General features: G+C 34.2%; 1 protein-coding gene across 1 annotated transcript; it reads right to left on the bottom strand.

Annotated features, from left to right (window-relative positions):
• Positions 1-106: 106 nt before the first annotated feature.
• Positions 107-15850, bottom strand: LOC149477843 (succinyl-CoA:acetate/propanoyl-CoA:succinate CoA transferase). The gene is made up of 10 exons (XM_089709777.1): positions 15539-15850; positions 9382-9544; positions 7858-7996; positions 7064-7154; positions 6133-6321; positions 4715-4841; positions 4002-4090; positions 3296-3415; positions 2434-2580; positions 107-353 (listed from the first exon to the last, which is right to left on the bottom strand). Exons 1-10 carry the CDS (start codon positions 15726-15728, stop codon positions 169-171), a joined length of 1440 nt encoding a protein of 479 aa, XP_089565903.1. The 5' UTR covers positions 15729-15850; the 3' UTR covers positions 107-168.
• Positions 15851-18538: the final 2688 nt, after the last annotated feature.

The following is an 18538-nucleotide window of genomic DNA, read 5'->3' as shown; positions in this document are numbered from 1 at the left end:
GAATACGATGACAGTTTTTTATAGTGAAACTTCTTTAGGCGCGTTCAGAGTAAAATTTCAAGGTCGCGTCATGGCAATACCGTCACGTCATGGAGTAAAACGACGATTTTGGCTTTGGATCTTGCCAAAGAAGTTTCACTTGACAGTTTTTATTACTTTTTTCTTTATTTAAGGCGCAGGCATGCACTGAAGACGTTCGAAGGCTGCTTTCTCTAAGGCTTCGCGGTGGTCCGGGTGAGCGATCTTGATGAGTTCATATGCTCTTTGGCGTAATGTTTTGCCGAATAAGTAGGCTATACCCTGCTCGGTGACCACGTAGTGTACGTGGGCTCGGGTTGTCACCACTCCGGCACCTGGTTTGAAAATATTTTGTTAAATTGTTTATAGCAAAATTATTAAGTTATAAGATGAATGTCTTAGCATGATGTTATAACAGTTGGTTATTACCACAGACATGTATATTTAAGTAGACAACGCAAGTACCGCGATCTGTATGAAAACCAAGCGTGTCATATTTTTTGTACTGACCTTGACGCGTTATGACGTCACGAGCGCTTTTTAGTGATGTTAATTTCATTTTACGCTAAATCGATTAGGCCGCCACTCGCGGGGCGATTCTAGTATCGTCCTATCCCATCGAAGTAAATCGAAAGAAATCAGATCAAACTAGATCTATGTCTAAGAGGTAGTCAAATAAATGAATCGTAATCGATTACTAAATCGATTCAAGACAGAAAAATGATAATTACCATAGACAGAGGGATGATAAAATAAAGTTATAAACCTTTTAATATTCTAACAAGTAAACTAATGTGTTTTAGCTTTTTCTTACATATGCCCATTGAGTTACCATGTACTACGTACTAGAGAGGCCATCGAAATAAAGTAATGAAACTGTCAATCAATCAATCTTTATGTCCCGTTGCATCGATCCATTTTCCTTTTATGTTCGGGTTACTTGGAAAACTGAAAAAACAAACATAGTCTAAGCAATAAGGAGTTTTCTTAAAAAACTCCCAAGATGACACTTTAACTAATGGCGACCATGTCATAATATTTATTTTTAGTACCTTTGTAAATAGGTACGCATTTCAAATGCCTAAGATTATGTTTTTAACAAAGAGCACACTAACCTCTTCATCAACTATCGTTTTCAGTATATCAATTGTCGGATAGGCTGTTTTTGTCAATAGTCGAAGCTTTTTTCCTTCAACAAAGCTGGCTTTATTAAAATGTTTAGAGCAAATTGTGCTATATTTTGTTGGAAACCAATCTTTATGTCCCGTTGCATCGATCCATTTTTCTTTTATGTTCGGGTTACTTGGAAAACTGAAAAAACAAACATAGTCTAAGCAATAAGGAGTTTTCTTAAAAAACTCCCAAGATGACACTTTAACTAATGGCGTCCATGTCATAATATTTATTTTTAGTACCTTTGTATTAAAATACTTAAAAGTTCTAGGTCAAGTCGTATTAAATGACAAAAAAATCTATGCCTTTTTTTTCTGAAAAATTGCTCCTTCAAATTATCATTTTTCTGTCCGATTATAAAATCGATTAGAATCGAGAACTGTTGCATCAAATGAACATCACTAACCACAAAATTTGACAGAAAAATGAGAACAGAAAAATGAGAAGACGCTATTCATTGCTTGTTATCATACGACGCGATCTTTACCGTGCCAAGTAAAAGCCGCAATGTATTCCGAATCATTTCGTATGATTTGGTATCCGTGTTTGTCACGATCGTTTTCCACAGATATTCTTTATTTGATTTTAAAATAAATAGTGCATATTCTGATTAGAAAATTACTTACCGGTGGAAGGAAACATCTCTGCTAACTCGGCCACTCACAGCTGTGGAGTTTCTACAGTTTATAACGGCGCAATTCGGCATTTTACTTTATTCAGCTTCACGTCTTTCCTTGGCGAACTGTAAGCGCGGACTGAGTGTAGGCCAGCGTCAAGTAAGTTTCATAAACGTAGTTTGGACACGGGAAGTACGTACACTCGCTTAGTCTATTAATATACATGTCTGTGGTTATTACTTATCAAGCATTTTCTATGGTGAAAAAAGAAAGAAATATTATCATCTTTTGTTTATGAAATTATTAGTAAAAACTAAAAAGGTGTGTAGTAGATTATGAATATATGTAGTATATTCTTTAAGCGCGTTGAGAGTAAAATTTCAAGGTCACATCATGGAGTAAAGCGACGATTTTGGTATCTTTGAATCTTGCCAATATAGTTTCACTTCTGAGACGTGTGCTCGGCACACACGCTCTTTCATTAAACTTATATTTATAAAACCATAAAACACGCAATATCAAATTCAGTATCTTATTGGCGAATATTGGCAAAATGGGCAGAAAATGATATTTTTTTTATTTGCTAAATTTATGTTGTTGTTTATTTAACGAGTTTTTCACTCACCAACTTTAAGCGTAGGCACAATCTTACTCTCCCCCTTCTTAGTAGCGGACACAATCGCTATGATCGGCTTCCCGCGTCCGTCCAGCGACTCGGCCGCGCCGCGAATGAAGTCCACTTGCCCACCGAAACCAGAGTACATGCGGGTACCTGGCAAAAACAAGATAGATAGAATTCTTTTATTCGTGGTTATAAAAGTTTTTTTTGACGTGACAACGTCTTATAATTCGATAGAGCCTGCACGCACGAAAAAACATGACTCATGCGGCGTTACCTCGCTCTGAGGCGTTCCATGTAAGGCTTGAAGTGCAAGCGAGAGCGCGGAACGAGCGACAAAGAAGCACAAGCGGACGTTGTCACGTTCAATCGTCAGTAAACCGACTTTACAGACAACCAATTTTTTTTTACCGATAATAATGAACCTAACTAGTATCATTATTGAAAATTACGATCTAGCCATGCTATTATGGTATGTAATATAGTAGGCTAATTTGTAATCTATACTAATATTATAAAGCTGAAGAGTTTGTTTGTTTGAACGCGCTAATCTCAGGAACTATTGGTCCGATTTGAAAAATTAAGAATTATTTTTTCAACATATTTTTTCAGGATAAAAACTATCCCATTTTATGCCCAGGATAATAAGGTATAATTATACCAAGTTTCATCGAAATCGAACCGTAAGTTTTCACGTGATACCTGAACATACAGACAGACAGACAAAAATTGTTAATCACATATTTGGGTTTGGTATCGATCCTGCTATTTATTTTTTCAATATTTTCAATGTACAGAATTGACCCTTTTACAGATTTATTATATGTATAGATTATGTAAGTATGCAAAATAAATAAGCAAGTCTTACCAATAGAGTCGGCACACACTTGGCCGGTGATGTCAACTTCGATACACGAGTTGATAGCAGTCATGGTGGGCAGTTGAGACACTATGTGCGTGTTGTTCACGTAGTCTATTTCTAACATTTCTGCAAAAAAGGATAAACATAAGTTAAGTTTTTTCGATTTTTTGAAGTGAAAACTTCTTTATCGGCGTTGAGCACTTTTTCTGTAATGGGTATAAAATCTTAAACTCGCGTCAGGACACGTGACCTGATCGAAAAAGCGTAAGACGGATACCATTCCAAAATATCAAACATGCTCAACGTTAATAATCAAGTTTTCACTTCTGCCGGCACTCCCGGAGTGCAACCCGTCTTTTTTTACTTTTTACACTAAATCTATACTAATATTATAAAGCTTGAAGAGTTTGTTTGTACGCGCTAATCTCAGGAACTATTGGTCCGATTTGAAAAATTTTTTCGGTGTTAGATAGCCCATTTATCGAGGAATGCTATAGGCTACATATCATCACGCTAAGATCAACAGGAGTGGAGCACTGCGGGTAAAACCGCAGGGCACAGCTAGTATTAGATATGCAACGAATACGAATATTCGTATTTGCTGAATAAGAGCTTTTCGTAAAAATTATTTATGCAAAACGGAACGCAACTTTTATTCATATAGTGAACTATTTTTTTAGAAAATTCGGTTAAAAATAAAAAAATATCTCACCAATGAAGGGGTTGTTATCAACAAAGTCGTACAGCTCCCTGTTGCCAACCAAGAAACTTCCAACAATACGGCCTCTGTGGGTTTTCTTCCTGCAAATACATAAAAATATAATCTATACTAATATTATAAAGTGGAAGTAATTATGTATGTGTGTATGTATGGTTTTCACGCATAAAATACTTTTTGATATGGACTGATTTTGATGAAATTTGGCACAGACAATCTTTAGACCCTGAGAAAGAACATAGGCTACCTTTTATTGCGAAACATGTACCACGGGCGAAGCCGGGGCGGACCGCTAGTTTTTAATATAGGTTTACAAACATACACACAATCACAATGTAAAAAGTTGTATGAATTAAAATTAAAAAATAATTCGACATTTTTTAAAGCTTGATCCGTGTTTTTTCAATCCGAAAATTTTAATTTTTCTCTAAAACTAATTTAAAAGTAGTATATTTTTCTCTTAAATTAAGATTATTATTTACTGCAAATTATTATTAACCTTTGTGTGGTAAATACATATTAAAAATGTGTAATGACGATTCGAAAGTGCTTCTAAAAGAAGTCTAATTGAATAAATACATGTTTGAGTTTGTGTTTAAATAGGCCGACAATTTTTTGGATTTTTTTCTTTAAATATACATTTTTTTTGTCAAAAAACCTGATCTAAAATAAATCAATTAAATAAAGGAATCAATGACGTCACTAACTTGTTATTGGTGACGCAGCCCCTTTTCACAAGATCGACGACGCCAACACTGAACATCTCCGAGTGAATACCCAAGTCTTTGTGGTTCTTGAGAGATGATAACACAGCATCCGGGATGTTGCCGATACCTATAAATATATTATTAACCAATTGAATTAAAATTGTATTAAGTTGCAAAATAAATAAATAATTAAGTAACATTTTAATTGTCTACAGTCTCCATTGATTCACCATTGATGCCAGAATACCGCTTTTGACAAATTATTAACATAAAGCATGGGAAAATAAATAAAAAAATCGCTGAATATTAACAAATTGAATAATATTTTTACTACCAAACCAGTTTCAGAAGTAGCTGTTATAAATCTGAAAACTGTTTGGGAATATTTTGCGACTTTCTCAAGGCATTTGACTGTGTAGAACATTCCACATTATTGCGTAAACTTAATAAATATGGAATTAAAGGTTTAGCTCGTATCCGGATAGCTTCATGCTTTCAGAATTGAATATAAAATATTGTTGTTAATAAAGAAAGATTTTACAGGACGTCGATTAACATTGGTGTTCCACAGGGATGTATGAATAGAATATTTTCTCTGTCATTTTTGATTAAAAAAAAATATTTTCGTTTTTGACAGTCAGGTATGCCAACATAACGGCAGGGGAACTCTTTCGTGAAACGCACTCTAGTGGCCCTGCCTTCCAAGCCAGAGATCGTCAGTTCGATTCCCACCCAGGGCAAATAATAAAAAAATAGATGTTTGCTCTGTGTCTGTGTTAATTATCTAAATTAGTGTTTATTTAATATTATATATGTATTTTTATCAGCCATTTGCTTTCCATAACACAAGCGAAAGCTCAGTATGGGATCAGATCGTGCCATGTTTGAAAAATGTCTTGAAATATTTATTTATTTATTTATCTCCTCACTAGTAACAATATATTGTTATAGCACAAGTATATAACTAAGTATGAATTACTTATTCATATTCTTGTTATTTATTTTGTGCCATCGCGTTCACGTTCAACATTCAGCCAACAGGGTTGCCTGGAATAGATTGCTTTTAAGCAATAAGGCCGAACTTTTGTATGTATGTGCTTTCGTGTCTTTTTTTTAATTATTGTATTTCGTTTTTGTATGCCTGGTATATATCCATACTAATATTATAAATGCGAAAGTAACTCTGTCTGTCTGTTACTCAATCACGCCTTAACTACTGAACCAATTTGCATGAAATTTGGTATAGAGATATTTTGATACCCGAGAAAGGACATAGGCTACTTTTTATCCCGGGAAATAGGATAGGTTTTATCCCGGAAATCCCGCGGGAACGGGAACTATGCGGGTTTTCCTTTGAAAACGCGGGCGAAGCCGCGGGTGGAAATCTAGTGTACAATAAAGTATCCAATACTACTCACCCATCTGCAGCGTAGCCCCATCTTCCACCAGGTTATCCCCAATAAGCTGTCCGATCTTGGTCTCTTCAGCACTTGGTGGCTTTCCGCCATGTTCTGGTAGAGGAGTGTTATCCACTACAGCATAGTCCACGTGCGATACATGGATGATTGCATCACCGAATGTACGAGGCATGTGTGTATTGATTTGTGCTAGTGGGATAGAAATAATAAATATCCATTTATAAAGAATAGAAAAAATTCGATCACGAGGCGGGACTCGAACCCGCATCCTTTCGCGCCATTCCGGGGCGGATGCCTGACCAACTCAGTCAGTCTTGACCCGCCAGAGCGATCGAATTTATTCTATTCTCGGTTTAATGTGTCTAAGGGACACACCGCGCGCCATCTATTATTATATATTATATATTAACAACCATCTCAACCAATATGAAACACTTTTCAGTGAATACAATATTGTAACGATGGAACACGACCTTTTTTGTTGAAATTGATATTTTTGGTTTTATGGCATTCAAAATGATTTAACTAAGTATAAATATAAATTTATAAAGAATAGAAAAATAAATTTATATTTATAAAGCATTTTGAATGCCATAAAACCAAAATTATCAATTTCAATAAATATCTAATTTATTAAACTTCTCATGATGTCTTTGAACTTTTGATATTTCTCGTTCAATTAGTTTACGACCAAATATCAGTCACAATCTATAAGACTTTGGATTAATAATTTTAACCAGCTATAAATGAATAAGATCAGTATATTTATAACAAAACTGGTTCCATGTAACTAAATTCTCCCAATCAGCTTGTCCTAGTTATCAGAATTTAAGGTTTTACAATTCTAGCACATCTTGGTACAACTATATTTTTTTTTAAATCACACACTGAAAAACTATAAGCCAACATTAAAAGTTGTGTTTTGACTTACCAATAATAGTTTTGGAATTAACGAGAGCGGATCTAACGCAGTCGACAGAGGTACCCAAGCTGCAGTAGCCGTGCTGGTCTGGGGGTGATACCTAACACAAAATACATATCATAATAAAAAAAATTGGTTGTTTGTAAAGTAGGTTTACGATCGAGATGTTTACGTGATAACGTCTTATTGGTGGCAGCGCTCGAGATGAGACGGGAGATCGGTCCGTGTCTCTCGTTATACCTGCGATCGCGCTCGTGAGGTTTTGGTGTGACACAAGTTTTTGAACATGTCACCCGACTAAAACGATTTTAAAAACGTTATCACGTCAAAAATAATATCATCATCATGTCACAAATGTATACATTAATAGTTCTTCTCGGTATCGTATTCTACCCTATTTGCTTAGTGTCTAATCTGTCTATTTAACTGATGTAACCTAATAGAAACGAGGAGTATATTACGTTACTACACGGCCTTCATTACAATTTAAGAATGGAGAGATAGAAAGCATTTATTGTAGTACCACACTGTTCAGTTGAAAAAGAAAACAAACAACTGTTGAACGAAAAATAAAAACAAAGTAACTAAATAACTTAAAACTAAAATGTAACAAAAACGCGTGGTACAGAAAGAGAGATCTCTCAGCATATGCTGCATTTATGCTGCTGCTTCTACTAACATTAAAACCACAGAATACGTAATATGTAGTAGCTAAACGCTAAATAAAACGCTACTACCGAGAATGACACAACACAATAATTTCTACAAAAAAGAAAACGACAAAAGAGTATCTCATTAATTACCTGGATAACAGCAATGTCAGGCTGAATGATCTTCCTGTGGAACAGCTTGGGGATATCTTGCAGGAAGATGGGGATAGCATCAGATCTGCCTTCCGCGACTGACTTTCTTACGTTAGCCGCCATGAATAGCGATACCGATCTGTGAGATACAGAAGTAAATATGTAAAGTATCTCATGTAAGTGACATATATTATGATGAGAAGCTACTTCTAGAAGTAATCTTATTGAATAAATAAATGTTTAAGTTGGATAGTAACTAAGTGGGTGTATAGCATTGATAAATATTATGTAGAACTATGCTTCCCAAGCCAAAATTCCCATCTCATGTTTTACTAGATGAAATAAGCTATGTTTTGGTATAAAACTAACATACTTGTTAAAACATTTATTAGTTAAGTATTTTTTGCAAGCATTTTGATATACAACATCTTCGTTTCGTTCGAATTCCAATTCGAGAACTAGCATTGACTCAATATTATAGATATCATCGCTTAAATTCTGGTATATACCAGTTACATCGTGAGCATTTCCATTAAAGCCCCAACACTAGCAAGAATCGCGATGTAGATCTTTTACAGTAACTAGGTACGTCGATATGTGAGCTATTTTTAAGCGTCCTGGGTCCTTTTAAGCATACATAATATAATATAGACATGGTAATTTCCCAAATGAACCAGTAAGCTTCTCAATTCCCAACACATCTATCAATTCAGAGATCTTCCATAATTCCCTTGCTGATTGCACAATAATACAAGAATTGGCATATTTGAGATCGAGTGGAATGTCAAATGGACGTTATCAATTATCAGATATTCCTTATCAATTATCACTTTACCACTGTTGGCACGCGATATTGGTAATCCCCTATAAAGTTATGTAAAGCAGGTTTATTGAAACTTTGACATTCCCTGGCGAGAAGGTCGATGCCGTTGGTCAATGCAATGTAAAAAAGAACGAATTGCATACAATTTTGAGGTGACGTTCTATACGTAAATATTGCTCTGAAAATTGTTACTCTTATTGAAAAGCGTTCATATTTTTGTATGTTCGTTGTTCATTCTACCACGTTCTACACATCTAATTTCAAATGTAAAGTCTCATTTGATTGTTAGTATCAGCTCAACTCGATGATTTTTAAGCCTAAGTTTTTGGACAAGTTAGATAGTAACAAACCTTGGAAGTTAATGCTTCTACACATCTTTAAGCTTACTATCGTCTTACTGTAGGATAAAAGTGATAACTGGCTCCTATGAGGTTAAGCTAATTTTATGTATAGGCTTCACACAGACAGTTACGCAAAGATATTTTTTTTGTGTCTGGACAATACACGAATTCCTTACGTGTAAGGAATTTAACAGGTACATTAGCTGTGCCATATGATTTCTAAATCAAGTATTCCTATAGCTTATGTGTTATTCGACTGATGTATAATAACCTATAATATATAATATTATAATTACCACTTACATACAAATCTTTCCTCTTTATAATATTAGATATAGATGGGGTTTGGACTGTACAAACCTGAAGATATCTTTGCACTCCGGAGCCACGTATTTCGCCTCCATCTCCGTGTGCATGTGGACCACCTTAATGTCCTTCATGGAGCCAGCTTTACCCACGTCTGTCATTGCGTTGAGCAGGGGAACGGGGGTCGCCGCTGCGCCTTGCGCAAATACTGTTTGGCCTGTAAATAAGTCATGAAAAGTTAATTTTTGCAAGTATGTATGGTTGCTTTTTAACTAGCATTGATTCAAAATGTCTTTTCCGAGAAGAACCTACAAGAAACTCGATTGTATTAACATTAAGTATTCGTGCAATATTTAAACTTTCAATAATCCATAGGATTTTCTTCTTTTCTCCTTCTATTAAAATTTGACGTTTGTAAAGATACTATAATAGTAGCTTGTTGCTCTTACACACAAACGGCTAAACATAATTATATGAACCTAGATGAAATTACAGAATTAAATGCTGTTTGTAGGTAATAATGATCTATTATTATCCGATTTCATTGCATCGAAACATGAAGTAGTTAGAAGGTTGTTTACAAGTTTAATGACGTAAAGATTTCGATATAAAAATAATTTTTTAATATAGTGAGTACTTTTTTAAACAAGATACCTATACCGATATCGCAGCTTATTCTTTTATTAATAATCAAATACTAGCTGAAGAACTTTCCAGTTTCCACTTTCGCGAATTGCGATGCAAAATTGATAGCATCATCTTCATCTAAAATCAGATTCGGATTTAGAGCACATGGCATTCTATCGATGACTTATATATTCTGAGTCTGCAACATAGTAGCGCTTATAAACAAGTCGGGTTTTAAAATAGGTGAATGTAGCGGCTACGGGCTAGGTCATAGCCGACTTGTGAACTTTGTACCGCCCGGCGCCCTATGATTATGAATATTATTTACGAGACTTTTGAATGATTTTAAGCACAATTTAAATATTTTTTATCTTGAGTTTTTATATATTATATATAAGGCGAACTGTACATTGCGTTGCATATTCATTATTTTAAAACCCAAAAAACCTTTAGATTTAACCATTCTTGAGTTATAAGTGGTATAAGTTGGTTGATTATAATACAATATGCGAGCAAATTGGCCCAAATTATGCTGAGTGGCTACCTGACTTGGCTCCACTTTTCGGCTTCATTTTATTTTATTTTACTCTTTCATTTATTATAATTGTATTGTTTTGTTTCATGTTGTGTTGTTTTAATTTTAATTAAGTATTGTATTCTGTGTCAATTGTGTTTGTTATTATTGTGGAGTCAAATAAATGATCTTTCTTTCTTTCTTTCAAATTATAAGTGTTCAAATGATAACAGAAGCCGCATGTGAATCCTAGTGACGCCAATAACATCGACACAAACATTATTTAATTACATCACTTGCGTCAAACGAGATAACAGAATAAACTGATTTCAAAGGCCAATATACTTTATATTTTTACTCTATCGCGAATGACCTATGGGTGTGTCGGCTCTTAACCTTATTATTATTGCAATTACATTGCTGTAATGAACCATTACTTATTTTTTTCCTCGAAGTAATAACGTTTATTCTTATATCTTTTTATGGTGCTTGGATATTACGATAATTTTTACGATGCCTTGTTTTATTTAATCTTTAGTATGCACTATGCATTCGGCATCTTATAAAATATATTAATTGATTTAATTAAAAAACAATATTAATTAGGTAGATAGTGAAGTCTTCAAATAACTTAGTCTAACTGGTGTTTTCTGGTAAGACTATTTAGATAGAGCCTAGAGGTATTAAAAGATAACGTATTTAAATTTAACGTTGATCATTATTATCGTGTACGTAATTGGTATTGTTTTAAGACGATAAACGTAATAGTCTAGGTATTTTTCGCATTCAGATCAAATCATCTGTTTATTAAAACGTATTTAAATATCCAAATGCATTATAATGCAAATTTATGTATTCACAAAATTCAGAGGTTAATGAACGCCGGCCGTGTCGTAACTCGTACAAACAAGTATGTGGGTAGGTAGGTATATAAATTACTTTTTATTTGCGATACGTAGGTATAGAGTTTATTTTGAATTTGCATTATAAAAGCCGGTTGTGGCTTCGTTTTGGTTTTTAAAATATAATATATTATATAGGTACCTATACCATTATATTTGTCTATGGGTATACTTAGATACCAACCTATTTAAGAAATGTAAAAAAAAGGTTGATTTCATGAGTATATTTGAATATCCGTTGGTTGATATAATTTTATCACGCATCTCAAGTGATAATACTCTCGATCTAAATATAAACCTCGTAAACACACTCCGGACTAGCAACATAATCTTATCTCCAATGAATGTACAAAACATAATTTAGTTGCCAATAATACCTAAGATGAATATTATCAACGACTCAATATAATTTATATGTACCTACGTTCCGTATATACGCAAAAAGCAGAAGCCAGAACTGATAAACTTTTATAAAATAAATAAATATTTAAAGCAAATAATTTTATGTACATCACAGAGAAGGATGGAATTCGGGTGTGGAAGAAAATTTTAGTTGATTTTTATTTTTTTATTAATAAAGTTAAGTCTCCAACATATTATCACTTCAAGTATTTTTGGCAAGTTTTCGGTTAAGTAGGTATTTCACAATATTACATTATGTTGTTATTCACAAACAAAACAATCCTAAAGTTTTTATTGAACTACCTGCCGTAAATATTTTTACCTTATGTATATGTATGCACATGAACTGTAGTAACAATAATGGCTGGCGTCCACTAGGCGGATCGGGCCGGGCCGCATCGCAACGCAAAAATACGCCGGCCTATGTTTTGTATGAAACATCGTCCATTAGCGACGGATCGGGTCGGGGCGGGCGCATTGGCGGATATCGCTTCGCAGGCGGATTTCTGCCGGCCGCGGCGGTGCGCTGCGGCCGGCTGGACGCAGGCAGGCGGATGTAAGCGGCGAGCGTCTGTTAGATAAAATCCGCCTAGGCGGTCCGCCGCGCCCCGTACAGGTGGACGCAGGAGCAAACAGCGCGTCCATTAGAGACGGCCCGTTGCGATGCGGCCCGGCCCGATCCGCCTCTAATGGACGCCTAGCATAATACATCTATAGACCCCAGTGTAATAAGTACCTATACTGCTATTAATACGATTTCCGTTAAGGTCACGAGGGATAGCCTCAACGATAAGTACCTATTACAAGTCTTGTGGTCACATTGTTTGGCTATAATGTATCATCAATATACCTACTAAGTTATTTTTGTCAAAAAAACTTGGAACCCAAAATATTTTGCGAAAAAACATTTAACTGCTTAGTGCAACTATGAACTATGGAGCAACTATGGAGTTTCTGTTGCTTCCGAATCGGTGGTAATTGTTAAAAATATGTATTGACGATTCGAAAGTGCTTCTAAAAGAAGTCTAATTGAATAAATAAATGTTTGAGTTTGAGTGCTTAGTTAGGTAGGTACCTATAACTATGCAATTAAATGTATTAGGAACCATCATATGGATGCTAAAATTATTGTGAAAATATTATTTTATTCTTATTGAATGTCGCGATTGGTGACAAATTCAATTAGAGAATCTTTATATTACATTTAGGATTATTATCTACTTGTTTGTACCCAGTCAACAGCTTGAGTAAACATCCTGTTTATTCAGCCAGAAAATTCAATGTTTTATTCTTTACAAATAATAAAGTATGTTACATATTGAGAAAATTCTCTATGCATTATAAATGATGTATGATCTATGAATATTATACATTATTTTTTTTGTTGTAACATCACTAAAATATTAGTAACGTTTATATCTGTATGTTCATACAAAAACTCTTTGAATTTTCAGCCTTTAACGGTGAAGTAACAATGGTGTATTGGAAAGATTTTCTACAGATAATGATTAATGACTAGCTTTTTTCAGTTATTTCATATGAAGAAAGCCGGAGGCATAAATAGATATTCTATTCAGTATTCACAATTGATAATATTTACAACTGCAATGTGAACAAAACGCTAAATTTGACCCTATTCTCTGACAATCACAAGGTTGGCCAATTTATTCTTTGAACAAGGCAAACTGTTAAGCCACAGTATTACCATTATTTCCTACAGTAGTGCGACGAATGTACTTGTGCAGAGAAACGGAGGGGAACTGGCGGGGGTCGGGCGACGCGGGCCGCGTAAAGCAAACACGCTTAGTTTGCTTTACCTAGCGCGAAAGGATGACGCAGTCGTATTTTTTGTGTAATAATTTTATTATACATAGGTACTTACATATTCTATTATGGCGCGCACAAACTGTTCGGTTTACGGATGTAAATCTACATTGAAATCCCAGAAGGAAACAATATTTCAGAAAGATTGTATTAATTGTATCTGTTGAATTAAAATCAAAGCTATGTATATGTTGTCCTCATTATTTTCTTATCAGATTGTACATCCCAATGCGAATGCATTACTTAGTTAAATGGTATAATATACAATTAAGAACATCCAAAAATAAAGTGTCCACGTAAATAATATTTAGCAGTGCAATATCTGTAATTATATATTTATGAACAAATAATTACATCAGATTTAATAATCGCAATTATTTTGAATGTACATATGAATAAAGATTTCATCATAATATTAATAATCACAATTGTTTTATTTCCCATTTGTTGCAACCCTAGCGTATTTTCGTGTGGCAGCGTAAGTACCTACGCTGGCGGCGGCATCGCGCGACATCAAAGGCGATTCCTTACTGTAGGAAATAATATTGTAATACTGTGGTTAAGCTATCTCATTGCATTATCACTGTGGTTGTAAACCTGTTGAGCTGTACACAAGTTTTTTTAGGTATATAATTATCGTGAAAATCCTTTGAAAAAGTGTCAATTTTTCATCAGTTTTAATTTTTATTTGTTTCTCATCCTACAACCAAGAACACTAAAAAAGCACAAATATCATATTTCTAATGCATAGAAAGAGAGATAGTGGCAACCGACTTTGTTTTATACTATGTAGGGATCTACAATAATTTTAATCAAAAGAGAAGAATATAAACGAAATCACTTGTTATCTGTTTGTATAAAAACTTGCATGATCAGGTCAGTAGGTACTTAAATAAATGCTAACAAACTTAGACTATAGCATATAACCTGTACGAATTAACTTGAGACCTGAGCCAATGACGTTATTTTCAATCTAATATTATAAATATTAAATACCTTTCCAAAATGAATAAAATAATGGAATGTAATTAAACTTAGTAAAAACCAGTTTTAGTTACTTCGGGTAGTAATATTTTTGAGGAAAAACTAATGTTATAATATTGCATTCCAGCCGAGTCTCAAGTTAACTTGTACAGGTTATAGATTTATACATGAACAATAATCGTCTAAAATACTATTAAAATTTAATATGAATTACAACTAAATTAAACCAAAATATTAGCTTATAAAGTCCAGTAAATAAATCCTTGATAGAGAATATAAAGATGTTTTATTTTGTGCAATACTGTCAATTTTAATTTGCATTCTAATTAATAATTCATTCTTATAGGTAGCTATTGATGTGTATTACAAGGTCCAAGGTTCAATACAGCACAATTAACAACCCATATTAAACTGTACTTAGATTCCTAATAGATTAATTGTCCAGCAAGGCAAACTAAAATAGCATTTGTTGTTCATTTATGGTTCTTACTTATATAAAAGGAAAGAAAAAGTCAAGAAATCAAAGAATTAAATAATCAGCTTGTAAATTGAATAACGAATAATAAAAGAAAATTACATCATGAGGAAAACAGCATTTAAATTTAAGGATATTGTAATTTTATTTCTTTTAAACTTAGAGACGTGGCGTTTACCTCCTTAAATATGAGAAATTAATAACGTAGATTAGAGACATTAGAGTTATATGAATTAATAAGAAATTAAGGATTAAAATATCTATATTCAACGCCTTCACGCAATTTATTTTCTAAAACTGCTACGAATATAATTAATGACCGGATATGTTAACAAATTAAATAAGACAGAAGAAGGGAAACTGTATAAAAAAAAACAAAAGAATAATACCAAGGTCGATTCTGCTGTTATTTAAATTTATACAACTTAACTTTATTATTAGCCGGTATACGTGTTACGTGTATGCGATAAAAATAATTCTTACCAGATTTTAAACATTTTTCGAACGCCTCCTTTGCGGTCACAAATTCAGGTTTCCTATCCAAAGGCTGGGACAATTCTTGTGTATACGTAAAATAACTACGATTATACTTCACAGATAACAATGACGTGCTTATTTTTCCAAATTTTATAGCCGATACATTAGGCACAAGCACTTTTCCTATCACAGACATTTTCACGTTTGAAAATTAGGATAACAATCGATGTGTTTGTAAAGTTATAAAGTAAATTAATTTTTAATTTTTATTTTGTTTCGGCACTTTACGATACGCGCGAGCGGACGCAACGCGCACAGACGTTTTTAAAATTAAAATTGACGCGACGGGCATTGGGCAAGCCGCCGCGCAGGGGGCACCGGCCCCGCGGCCCGCTGCTACGCCCCGCGCGCCTTGCCCTTTTGTTCGTGTTGCCACATATTATAATATTCCAAACGTAGAGGGAGAATGTACTAGAGACGACATCGGCGTATACCCGAACGAGATGGCGAATCCTTACGTCAATGTTGCCAACTATTACAAAAACTTTTTATCCGAAAAACTGGCAAAATATCTATAAATGTTTGGGTATTTTTTTGTAAGATAGGTTTATGAAGAAAAAGACAGATTTGAAAAGATTTTGTTATTTATTAACTTAACTAGCGACCCGCCCCGGCTTCGCACGGGTGCAATGCTGATACTAAATAGTAAATACACTACAGAAAAACTGTGAACGTTGTATATAAAAACATAGCGGCCCGCTCCGGCTTCGCACGGGTATAAAATATATAGCCGGGCGGCCGGCCGGTACAAGCGCGGATCCAGGGGGGGGGGTCATGGGGGTCATGGGCCATGCCCCCCCCTGGGCCATGTGCACGACCTAAGTGGACCACTAATTTAATATTAACTTTTGAAATTAACAAAGTAATATTGTTCAACATGATTTTTTATTAACTTTTGAAACATAAAAGTAATATTATAGAACAATGAAATCAATTTCAAACGGAAGAGAATATAGGTAACAAAAATTAGAGGAAAAGTTATTTACGATCGATCTGAGATCGGGATTAAAAAAACTATAACTGCGGAATAAAGTTTAATGGTAAAGTTGTAGGTATTTAAAATATTTATTACAACTTTTGCTTTTACACTTCTCGCAATTAACCACAAATATCGAAATATCCCAGTTCATATATTTTTTATAAAAAAACAAGGCTAAAGTTTAGATATCATTTCAATCAATGGTAAATAATAATAGAAAATACAGTAAAATTAGGACAAAAAAGGTCAAGTGCGAGTCGGACTCGCGCACCGAGGGCTTCGAACAAACCTAATTGTTTTATTATGTTGTATCTTTAAATGTTGCTTGTAGCAATTTTTTCTTTGTCTGTGCTATAGGACGTGGGGAGTACCTTGTAGGTTGTGATTCCCTTGCAAGTAGTTGCTAGTTTCAGAATATGCGGTTTTAATTGCTATTTCTTCTGATTCAGATTCAAATTGAATTTGAATCAGAAGACAGAATAATATCTTATAAAACAGATACGGGAATAATTACGAAAAACATGAATTTTTTATTACATTATATAAAAAAAAAAATTAATCTTATAACCCCTTTACTCATGAACGCAAATGTAATGTAGGTATTCAATAATTGATATTCACATCAAAAACTTAGGTCTATTATACCTTTAAGCAGTAATAAAATCAAATTTCTATGTCAACGCAATTAGAAGATACAGCCGTAAATGTAGTCTAATAAAAACGTACTGGAAATAGTTCAAATTAAAAGTAAATTAAACGAAATACATTTATTTGAAAATGAACAGCAAAATGACGGTAGAAATAAATGGGCAGAGGGTCCGCGATAATGTGCGCGCGAGTAGCAGACGAAAATGGACGACTCCGCCGCTCGTTCGTTCTTATAAAGGCGCGCCGCACCTCGGTGAGGAAGGCGCGGGGGGTGGCCTTCCGGATTTTACTCCAACACCGCCTCTCCTGACGGGGCAGGGTCCTCGCTGCCTTCAGTGGCAGCTGCAGCTCGTGTGGAAGGGCCAGCTTCGCAGTCTTCAGCGTTATGATGTGCATCGTAACCTGGAATATACAAAAAAACCGACATTGAAAAAAAAAATACTTAAACCAATGCAAATGAGGAAAGCTGAACCGGAAAACCGAACCGTGTAACAAACTTTACACAAACATTAACATTTAATATTAAAAAAACATTTCACGATTTTGGGGAAAATTTTACCCTGTACTGGTATCCCTAATGTTAATCACATGATTATACCATAAATTTGAAACTACGTAAAAACAAATGGCGTCCTGAACAACAAGAACACTTCGTAATTTAGTCGGATAACACAAAAAAATGTTTACGTCTATTTCGATGAAAATATTATATATTTGTAGATAATTTCACATTAGAGTTAATGAAAATGTATCAACTATATCCAGTTCTATAAAACAATATACTTCAAATAAGTTTACTTACGTGTGAAAGGTAATATTTGGTAATCTTCGTTCCGGCCGATTTTTACAACCAATCACACTACAACGCACCATATTTTCACTTAAAGTCGGATTAAAACAGATCACTGTCAACGTTTATTAAACTTTGAAGTCACTTAACAGCGAGAAAAAACAGAAAACTAGCAAAACAATGGACTGTAGCCGCTTGTTTGGGACAAACTGCCTTTGTCCCCAACAAAAGAAATCGCATAACATGAGAGAAACAAAAAACAATGTTTCTGTCTCTCTTGCTCTTAGCTTTATAGTCATAAGTGTATTTCTCTCACGCATTCCTTGTCATTTTAGTGCCTCCTCTATGGTTCATTCTCACTCTACGATTCCAAAATATTCTATACATTTTGACAGTGAAGAATTTTTAATTTTTTAGTATTTAAATTATTACACAGCTCAACAAAAAAACAATTTTTTTTTGTTGCCCTGGATATTTCTACAGATTTATATATTTCAAGTACCCAGTTTGCGAATGTAATCATTAAAAT

Source organism: Colias philodice, chromosome 23, assembly GCF_061535455.1.
Source record: "Colias philodice isolate Cphi_HAF_F1 chromosome 23, ilColPhil1 Martin Lab GWU primary, whole genome shotgun sequence".
In the NCBI taxonomy this organism is placed as follows: Eukaryota; Metazoa; Arthropoda; class Insecta; order Lepidoptera; family Pieridae; genus Colias; species Colias philodice.
Note: the sequence above shows the minus strand (reverse complement) of the source record. Positions and strands in the feature narration are given on the sequence as shown.

Bases quoted from the DNA above. Each gene is read 5' to 3' on its own strand.
- LOC149477843 (XM_089709777.1), bottom strand. From the start codon at position 15,728: ATGTCTGTGATAGGAAAAGTGCTTGTGCCTAATGTATCGGCTATAAAA. The intron at 7,997-9,381 runs GTTTGTACAGTC...TGTATCTCACAG, and splicing joins GAGTGCAAAGATATCTTCAG to ATCGGTATCGCTATTCATGG. The intron at 4,842-6,132 runs GTGAGTAGTATT...ATATATTTATAG, and splicing joins TGGGGCTACGCTGCAGATGG to GTATCGGCAACATCCCGGAT.